At 34.4% G+C, this 10,544-nt stretch overlaps 1 protein-coding gene across 2 annotated transcripts; it reads right to left on the reverse strand.

Moving 5' to 3' along the window:
* Nucleotides 1–1,260: 1,260 nt before the first annotated feature.
* LOC145159382 (outer envelope protein 61-like) lies at nt 1,261–10,221 on the reverse strand. Of its 2 annotated transcripts, none has more exons than XM_079078341.1 (11): nt 9,840–10,221; nt 7,495–7,725; nt 7,143–7,199; nt 6,886–7,014; nt 6,158–6,235; nt 5,981–6,051; nt 5,020–5,069; nt 4,786–4,948; nt 3,262–3,718; nt 1,808–1,951; nt 1,261–1,705 (listed from the first exon to the last, which is right to left on the reverse strand). In XM_079078341.1, exons 1-11 carry the CDS (start codon nt 9,933–9,935, stop codon nt 1,559–1,561), a joined length of 1,623 nt encoding a protein of 540 aa, XP_078934467.1. In that variant the 5' UTR covers nt 9,936–10,221; the 3' UTR covers nt 1,261–1,558. The 2 variants fall into 2 exon arrangements, with proteins under 2 accessions (XP_078934467.1, XP_078934468.1); XM_079078342.1 differs by lacking the exon at nt 9,840–10,221 and adding an exon at nt 9,076–9,315.
* Between the last annotated feature and the right edge of the window lie 323 nt (nt 10,222–10,544).

Here is a 10,544-nt window from a genome sequence, read left to right on the forward strand (position 1 = left end):
TAGCATGAAGTCAGGCGTGAAAATGTTAGCCCTTACCGAGGACATGAGCTTATATAGGAGGGAGTGAAGACATAAAATTAAGGTAATGGAGTAGTATAGAACTATGACATGGACTAGGTTATTATTGTGAGCACTCGATTCCACCATTTTATTTTTGTCAATTGGATATTGTTAGCCTACAATGCTAGTTTTTGTTGTGTGATTTTCGCCTACTATATGCTCTTTATTCGTGTATTGGTAAAATAGTTGCATTAATTGCAATTGCATCTATCATTTTCCGTTTAGCCACAATACTACTATTTATTTGGTGTGAAACGCTTGAACATAACATTTTTTATTTGTTTATTTTCTATCTTATTGTTTTATGCCGGAAGTAATCATCAAAAGCTGTCTTCCTACTAGCCGCCTACTTTTCACCGGTATGTGATTGGGGTAGTGTTAGGTGTTGTTTGTTTTTCGAAGCGAAAATTCATGAAGTCTGCGGACCACCTCTGCAATCATCTGTAGCAGAAGAGGTGGAACAAACGGCTGCAGCCTATAATAAGAAGCATGTTTGTTTTTTAACATCTGCAGACTGCTGCAGTAAACTGAAATTTAAATAAACTAATTTTATAAACTGAAAATAGTTCTCAACACCGAAATTTAATAATTCTAGTATTCAAACATTGAAATAATAATAAAAAGAACATGTAAAAAAACAAAAATATAAAACATTTTTTTTAAAAAAAAAACTTAAAAAAATGTAAAAGAAGCTAATAGTTTTATTCTAGAAAAAAAACTAATTTTAAAAAACATTAAAAAAGAAAATAATAAAAAAATTAAGAAAGTATTGCAAACGATGTCTACAAAGTTCGTAAAAAATTACACACGTTAAAAAAGATGCAACTGAAATTGAAAATATTATTAATAAAACGGTAAAAAAAATTAAAAAAATCAAGTTCAAAAAAATCGTGGAAATTATAAAAATAAATTGTATCACATCCGTAAATAAAAATTTAAGAAAATCAAAGTTTAAAAAAAAGTTAAAAAAAAAAAGTTATACAAAAATTCTTAAAAAACACTTAGAAAAAATGAAAGCTGAAGAGGTTAGAAGAGGCAAGTCAAGTGTTGCGCCACGCAGCACACGCGCAGAGGTTTTGTAGTCTGAAGCTTTCCAAAAAACAAACTGCTGCGAGAGGAAAAGTGCTGCGCGTATGCTGCGCCGCGCAGCAATAAGTGGTTTGAAGAGGTTTTAATAGAAAAACAAACAGCACCTTAGTGTTGGTGTTAAAAGTAGTAATGCATGCCAAATACAAAACCAAATCAAACCGGTTACACAGCTTAACCAAAACAATTCGCCATATAACCACAATCCACAAAAGAATAAACCTAAGAAATTATTTGCTGATGAAAACTTATTGGAACAATTCATTATAAAACTAGGATTGTGGGTGTTACATTTTTCAACTTAAGAACACTAACATGTCCCGAACAAACACCACCTAATCTGTGCATTTAGGCACCCTGAATGATTACATCATAGCAGATAATATGTTTTCTTTTGTGTAAATGATGGATCTTAACTGCCAATGTATCCAAGCCAATGGAGAAACATTGCAAAAAGGAGCATACATACAGCCATAACCATCCCCTGCCTCCCCAGGAGCCAATTTTTGGTTTTTACAGCACCTTCGCCTGCTCGCTGTATTCGATCAGCCCACTTCATCTGTAACAACCACAATAATACAACCATCTTTAACGAAACCATGGAAACAAAACTAAAATCCAAAAAATTATTATATGCATAAATTAAGCATCAAGTGTTTACCAGTCTATCCAGGTTCTCTGGTGACAAAGAGGACATCGCTTGTTGAGCTCTTTCTGCATCCTCCCGAGAGAGTTTCACTCCAAATTGTTCACTCATGTTTGCCATCATGTCAGGGCTCATATTTTTCATCATTGATGACATCATCTTCCAGTTCCAATTAATAAATCAAACATCAGTGAATTCATACACAATCTTTGAATCAAATTAGCATGCTTTCAATATATGACTGCTTTTTGACTAGTAGAATGAATGAATGGCTTTTTTATTTTTTTGGCAACAAATAGTAGTTAGATAAGAATTATATCTTAGAGGATGTGATGCCTTCTTATTCATGCACTTATAAGTTTGAAGCCAAGTATAGATGAAAACTAGAAAATAATGAAGTTTGTTACCTTTCTGTTTAGTATAACACCAACCAGATAATATTCAAGGAAAACATAATGAGAGGGAAGGTTTTTTTCCAAATACAGGGGAAAGGAAGACTTTCAACTGATTAATATGAACAACCCAAACACTCCTATCCAAATTTAAGAAAACCAAATCTGTCTCAAACAAAAGAAAATTTTAAATATTAAAACATAAATTTTATATTTAAATTATAATTTAATTGGAGTCATGAAACTTTAGGAAATGATTTGTCATTACAAATACATAAATAAAAATGGGTTATTTGCAAGTTTTCATTCCATTCATGATGGAAAGAAAAGATTATATATATATATATATATATATATATATATATATATATATATATATATATATATACACACACACACAACGTACCTACCATTTAAAAAAAAAAAAAAAAAAAAAAACTGTGAAAATGGGCATAATGGATCACTATTAGGCCCCTTTTCACAGAAGTGGTTGTAATGTGCTTGGGAAATGGAACTGCTGTGAATGGGACAAGAAGTGGTAGTTTTTGGTTCCACCCAAAGAGATGGAACAAGGTGGGACAGATACTTGCTCCCAAATCTCTTGTTTGTGCAAAAGACGTTCATCCTCATCCTCGATGAGGATGATATCCCTCCCTCCCTAGAAGCTTCAAAACATGAACCGATGTATTTCTCTCAAGACTACAAAGTCTTACAATGTTTGAGCATGAAGATTTATTTGTAAGGCTATTTTAAAGCTTCATGATGAACCAATTTGTAGGAGTTGGTAGTCTTGAGAGAAATGCATCAAAATTCTAGGGCTATTTCTGATGATGAAGATCATCTTTTGCATGTTCCACCTTTTTGGGTAGCACTACTATTTAGTTGCAATTAGTGTCCCATAGCAACCTACTTTCATTTCTTCCTACTACATCGAAAGATCTACCAAAAATAGCAACCATTTTTCGCTGCTATAATTAGGTAGATTTTTCAAAGTACATAGTCCTAATAGAAAATGATTGACAGTACAATGCTATAATTTGGTAGATGTTAATGCAACCAGCATATGCATATATATACCTCACGCATGGCTGGATTCTTCAACTGGCTTCGAATATCAGAGCTTGGTTGAGGTCCAATTCTTGAATTCAAAAACCCTTGAGATTGACTTTCTTGCCCTTCTGAAATATTACTCCCACCACTCTCTGTATTTTGCCCGTTTAAAGATGATGCCATTTCAAACATCTTTTGGAGCTCTTCTGCTGGCATCTTAGTCATCATATCAGTTGCAGTTTTAAGCATGTCAGGTGTCACATTTGGCATACCTGACCCATTATTGTTATTATTATTCAACAATGGGTTCTCCCCCTGGAAGGAGGTAGCCATCTGGAGCATTTTTTGAAATTCTTCTGGGGGCATTTTCGTAATTAAACTTGTGGCAGTCTTCACCATATCGGGAGATATGTTTTCAAATTTTCCACCACTCAGAGATGCCAGAGTTTCTGGATCAGCTTTAGACATGAACTTCTGAAAGGATCTATTCAATCAAACAACATAAAACAATAAAGTTATGTGAAATTGACAAAATACTGGAGCTAGCAAACACATCAATAATACAAAAAAACATTGACCTATTTAAAAAGGGTTTAAAGCAAGATATAGCAACCTACTTCCATTTATTTGTTTATCCTACTGCCATATCTTCCTATTACAACATTGTACAACGAAATATCCACCAGATTATACATTATAGAAACGCCATCCAAATACAAAGCGATTTTCACTGCTATAACTGGGTAGATTTTTCAAAGTAAGAAAAAAGTCAAAATGCCAGGGTAGATTTTTTGAAGCAGATAAGATAGGGCAGATTTTTTAAAGCAAGAAAAAAAAATCACAATAAAAGAATAAATGAAAGTATGCTGCTGCTATTTTCTGCATTTAGCCCATTGATTGGATAACCCCTGTTAAAATGTGGATGACACATCCAACGGTTTTTGTTTATTTATCCAGCAAAAAAATTGGACTTTCCACAAAAGTACACTTTTAAATGGTAACGAATGCCTAATTGGAAATTAACCTATATGGAAGAGCACATTTGCACATGGAGTGGTATGCAACAAACATGTAGACAACCCCATGCTTTAAAATCATTTGAATATATATAATATATGTTTAGGGCTTAGAGTTAATAACACAAGGTCCCCAAGGAATGAAAATCAGGAAAATGTTACGAATCAAATTCCTTTCGGAATAATTGCTTCTTAAATGAACTGGAGTGGATAAGCTTTCTATGGATATAATCGGTGATGAGGATGATAAGGGCATTAACGTCTTTTGCACAGAAGATAGATCAAGAGAGAGTTTCTGTCCCACTGTTGGGTAGGAAAAAAAAAACTGCAAATTTTGTCACATTGATGTCCCAGTCTCAATCCAATGCTATCTTTTTCTTTGATGATGAGGGAATTCACGTCTATTGCAAGATGAGAGATCGAGAGTGAGTCCACCTGTTTGGGTGAACGCTAGTTTCGATGATGTGGATGAGAAGGGCATTCAAGTCAGTAAAATTTTTGAGTCATGTCATGTGTAACTGTAAGACACACAAACCTGATGGATTCTTTGTCTTGCAGATACTCTGAATTGGTTGGAAGAACACCACCACCGCTCGCTCGTTTACTAACATGGTCACAAGATTCTGAAGATGAAGCTTGATTCTTTTCGCAAGTTGTAGTTGTTGTTACTTCATCCGTAATTTCCTCAATTCTTATGCCTATGGATTGGAACAAAAGACATAATAAGACCATGGATACAAAATTTGACATCAAGAAACACAATAAATACCTCCTGCTGCACCTTCATCTCCTTGTTCAGTTAACCCTTCCTTAGCATCTCTGAATCAGGAATAAGGACATATGCGATTGGAAATGAGTTGCCACTTTAATCACAACATTCGCTTAAATGCAACAAGATAGCAACATACTTTCATTTATTTCTGTTGCATAACATCCTAATTCCGTTTCCTTCTATTACACCACTCTATTTTTTTATTTTTTTTATTTCCAAGGCCAATAATTGTATCTTGAAAACTGTACCCAATTATAGCATTGTACTTCCAAATTTTTGCCTTATTAGGAAAATACACTCTGAAAAATCTACCCAATGATAGCAGTGAAACATGTAGTGGTGTTTAGAGTTTTCAAACAACAATGCTGTAATAGAAGTAAAGAAGAAATGACAAGTAGGATGTTATAATAATAAATAAATCAATGAAAGTACACTGCTATTTCTTGCATTTTACCTTAACTTTAAATATATTAAAGTTAGTGATGAAGAATTGAAACAGACCAAACAAATAACGGATGATTGATAGAGAAAACTGGAATTGATATTGAGGATTGAATGAAACAAAATAGAGAATACAATCTCCTGATAGGATGATTGATTGCCCAGGGATGAATCCCTCTCTCAAAGGCGTAGCCAATGAGCCAATCTCTCTCTAGAGACTAATAAGAATCTAAGATATTTCTGCTTGTGTAACAATGCAATCCTACCCTCTATTTATTAGGAATTACCCTTTTACCCCTTTCAGTATTTAACCATCTAATTTCTATCAGTTAGTTCATTTTTTTTTTCTATTGTGTGAAAACAGTGCTACAACAACATGCACTATTTGCTATCCACAGCAGTCAGCTGATGACCATTTGTTTTGGGTCTTTTAAGTAGTGAAATTCAACAAATGAAATGGGTAATAAGTAGTCTAGTTAAAAAGAAAAGAAAAGAAAAAAAAAAAAAAGTTCAATACCTCAAAACATCTGCAATAGTTTCATCTTCAGGAGAAAGTTCACGTGCTTGGGACAAGTCCGACACTGCTTTCTAAAAAGTTCACCAAGTTGATCAGAAAGATAGATGTATATGATAACAAAAGATACTTAATCTTTTAACCACAATTAAATATATCATGTAAGAAGAAATAACTCACTTCTAGTTGTCCTAAGTTTTTATATGCCTGGCCTCTCCTATATAGAGCTTTGACATTTCTTGCATCATTTGCCAATACCTGAAAAGGTCCACATAAATTAGCTTGTTCATTATTTTAATCCCAGGCTAAGCATGTTACATTCAATGCATTCAACAAGAGAAGAAAAAAATAATATCCAAAACCATGATAATCCTCTTGGAACTCCCCACCTTTAGGGCTAGAATGTTATGGGAAGGAATGGAATTTGTCAAATGAATTAACATCTGAATCATAATGTGTCGCGAATTTGGTTGGCAGAAAATGGGATGGAATTCAATAATAAAAATTATAAAACTTTAAGATCTCTATGTATTTTTGTAAAATTTTGTTTGTAGTCAAAATGAATTATTGACATTGTGGTTCTATCTACTTCAATATATACATATATAAGAGGGTATTTTGGTCTTACTTAAAAAAAAAAGAGGGGGGGGGGGGGGGGGGGGGGGGGTTAAGAATGAAATTAAGTTCCTTACACCTTCCGTTAGGAATGACAAAATCCATCAAACATGGAATTTGAAGGAATGAGGATTATGGCGAAATGGAATTCCATCCATCTGGCAACCAAACACGCCATGGAATGGAATCTCAAATTCCAATTCTGTCAAAATTTGAGGATCAAACACAACGTCCTAAAGCTAGCTAAACATGAAAATCATCATTAGAATTGAGTGAGCAACACCTGTGCATACCTCAGTACCTTCTTTTATGCACTCATCATATTTCCCTGTTTTCAAGTAACATGACATCAAATTAAGAGAGCATGCCAGTAGGAGAGCTCCACCTTTGGATGCCGGAACACCTTTTAGATTGTTTTTTGCCTGATTGATTTAAAGAAAGAGATGAAAAGAAGTTACGTTTGTAATCTGAAAAAAAAAGGAAACTGAATATGCAAAGCCCATAAACAAATCCAAAAGGGTTGACTTGAGATTTCAAATAAAACACTTGCCCGCATATACTTCTCCAAGGCATCATTATACCTTCCCTGACTGTGAAATTCATTCCCCTGCCAAAATGAAAACAAAATCCAGCAATTAAAATAACTAGCTACACAATTATCACTTCTAACAGGTAAGCTAGAACCATGTAAAGAGCCCCATTTTTGCTTTGTTATATTATTCTTTGTTCTTGCATAATATTTCAAAGAAATTGGGATCTGTCAAAGGGACTGGAATTTAAAGGAGTTGAATTTTTATTTTTTATTTTTTTTTAAAAAGATAAATAAAAAAACATGTTGGGATAATTCATGAGCAAGAAGAAGAAACACATACAGAGAGGCGATAGGGGTTTTAAGCTTTTACCTGTTTTTTCAGCATCTGAGCTGCATTGAATTCATAAGTTAATTGTGCATCTACTCTGGAGCGCATAGCGGCTAGCTCCTCAGGTGTTGCATTGGCCATCTTCTCACCAATCTCTGCCATCTCATCTGGTCGAGTTGACTTCAACTGTTGTGCAGCATGCCTCAAGTCCTCAGCTTTCATGTATTTCATGCTATCTGTCGCCATTCTTATCAACTCCGGATTCGACATCATCTGTAATCACCATTTTCAATACCACAAAAACAAATCATGTATTAAGGAGGAGATTCATGGGTATCAACACAAGCATTTTCTAACATACAAAAATGTGTATCCAATAGACTTCAAAAATAAGAATATTGATGTAGAAAACTAAACCAACCAACATTGCCTAGTGCTTACACAACACTATGTAAAGAAGAATAATACATACATATATATATATATATATATATATAGCAAAGTAATCATTAATCGATTAGGAATTTAGGATTTAGGGACAGGGACAGGGAAAAGCTAAATATTTTAAATAAGAAAGTAAGGTAATTGATAACAGAACCAAACATGGAGTATGTAGATTCAATTAAAAAGTCATGATCAAATATAAGTTTCCAATCCCCCACCCGACCCGGCCTGTCATCGCCATTATGATATGTTAGATATGTTGACTATTCTTAAAGATTGATCTACACAACGCTTATCACCAACTCCATGACCAGAAAAACATGGTGGATCAGTCAACACTAGAGACACAGCATTGACATGATACCCTAGATTTGGTACCATTGACCCATCATACCAGACTAAAGCATTCACATGGAAACTTGTTAGGAAAGATCAAACTTGTCCTGACTCAAGTCAAACGTATCTAAACATCACCTAATTATTATGTATTGGCTAGTGGCAACATTATCTATTCTTTTTATGTTTATTGTCATATTTAAATCTTGATTGTAGGAGACTTACAACTCCTACGAGTTATCATATCTAGTTTCTAAGCATTAAGAGTTTCCATAATTCATTTAAAGACTAGTACAAAGGCTTGAGAGTTCCTTCAAAAAAATTAATTAATAATATACATATGTTTTCTTCTTCATTCCTCAAGAGTCAGGGGGTTGTTTTGCTAGTGCATTCATTCCATTCTTGGTTTGGGCTTTAAACAAAAAAAAAATCGACCATTGTCCTACTCTAGTGGATGTAATCTATTGAATCATTGATCTTCCATCAACATAATATCATCTAAAGTGTTGGAAATTTGTATTTTTCTGCTTCAAGCAGCCTATCCTAGCCTCCAAAACGATTTAATTAGGGAAACAAAGAAACTTTGTTATTATGTCTATACAAATTTTCAGTTCATAGTATAATCATTTATCAAAGTAAATTACTTCTTCAAACCCTTCTTTGAAATGCATTACATTGAAAAATAACCAACATAACCAGATTGCTGCCCCCAATCAGTTACCAAGCATTAAACAACATCTATCTAGAGAGTCTATCTACACATCAAAACACCAATCTAAGTCAAAATGGTGTAAATAATAATAATAATAATAATAATAATAATAATAATAATAATAATCTTACACTTTTGAACCCTACTTCAAAGGTCTGGAATAGTTATTGAAACCAATGGGTGTCATCTTTCATAACCAGAAGGTCACTGTTTGAGTAACAGAAGCGTACGCTTTGCAAAGACACAGGGCAGCCATGCCCAAAGACTTCCCCTCCCCACAATTCTCACAAATCCAAGGGGGGAGAGCCTTTCTGTACCAGGTTTGCCTTTGAAGTTTGAAGGTCTAGACCAGTGCTCTTCACATTATTCATTCACAAGTTCCATTGGCATGAAACTCAAATAACCTTATTCCCTATCTTAGAAATAGATTTAGCACAAATAATAAATTATCAAGTTATCAAACAAAATCTCACACCCTGGCATTGCATTTCACTTCCTAGTCATCAAATACAAGCATCAAAACAGAAAGGATACTTTAAGCATGTTCATACAGACAATCTACCTCCCTAATGTTCCAATATCCATCTTCAATACTTGGGAAATCTATGATAAAAGCTTCCTGGTCCTGAATTTCGAGGGCATAGGTGAATCTTATTTACTTAGTAAGACTTCAATTTCGTGAATCTCTCAGCATAAGGTGCATCAGAAACGATATTAACTCAAATCGTAATCTGGAAAGCATGGCAAAACTCGGTATATACAGAAAGAACAACGTTCAGATTAATTCAAAACTGTTTCTAGTTTTGTGAATTATGTTTTACCTCAAAATCTTCAAAACCGATTAAAATATTCGTTCTGTCTATCATATTATAAATTACTTGAAAAGGGAATTGACCTGTTGTTGAATCCTGGACAAGTCGGCGGGTGACATGCGACTCATCTGCTCTTGAGCAAGTCTCATCATCTCCGGATCCATCATTCCAGGAAACATCCTCAAGCAATTTTCACCAGTTTCGCAGGACGTAACACAAATGTGGAATTGACACCTGAGAGTGCGAAATTTCCTTCGATCTTTCGATTTGGAGCAGGAATTTGAAGAGTGGGTAGGAAATCGCGCGAGTATAGCAGAATATAATTTGATCGAATCGAAGGAGTTGTTTGTTCGACTATGTTCCTGTGAATTACGGTGTTTTATTGGGTGGGACGAGCCTACCAGATGAGGGGAGTTTGAGCACCGATGCCGTTTGTTGACTTGATCCCTCTTTGTGTTTTCTTGGAAGTACCATGTTAATAACGATTCCTGGTCCACCAACGGTTCGTTTAGTTGGTATAACGTTTTCCAAAGATTTGAAATTATTGAAAGAAATTGAAATTGAATAAGAATTTATGAAAATTTTGGCATATGGTTTTTGTGTGAATTAATTTAAGATTGAGAAATTGGGCTTTGGAACAATCATGTGACTTTGCGATGCGAAGACGGTTAGGCTCAAAACCTAGGTTTGAGCCTTGAGCCTTATATAATGATGCTAGCTTTTAGGGTTTGCTCTTATTCTCCGACATCCACCTCTGAAAATGACATTGGGAAACCCTAGCGGCCTAG

Source organism: Lactuca virosa, chromosome 2 (assembly GCF_052849685.1).
Source record: "Lactuca virosa cultivar CGN04683 chromosome 2, Lactuca_virosa_CGN04683_v6, whole genome shotgun sequence".
NCBI lineage: Eukaryota > Viridiplantae > Streptophyta > Magnoliopsida > Asterales > Asteraceae > Lactuca > Lactuca virosa.

Coding starts and splice junctions, on each gene's coding strand:
- LOC145159382 (XM_079078341.1), bottom strand. CDS start 9,935: ATGTTTCCTGGAATGATGGATCCGGAGATGATGAGACTTGCTCAAGAG. Junction 7,200..7,494: donor CTCAGATGCTGAAAAAACAG/GTAAAAGCTTAA, acceptor TCATTTTGGCAG/GGGAATGAATTTCACAGTCA. Junction 7,015..7,142: donor CCTTGGAGAAGTATATGCGG/GCAAGTGTTTTA, acceptor TAAATCAATCAG/GCAAAAAACAATCTAAAAGG.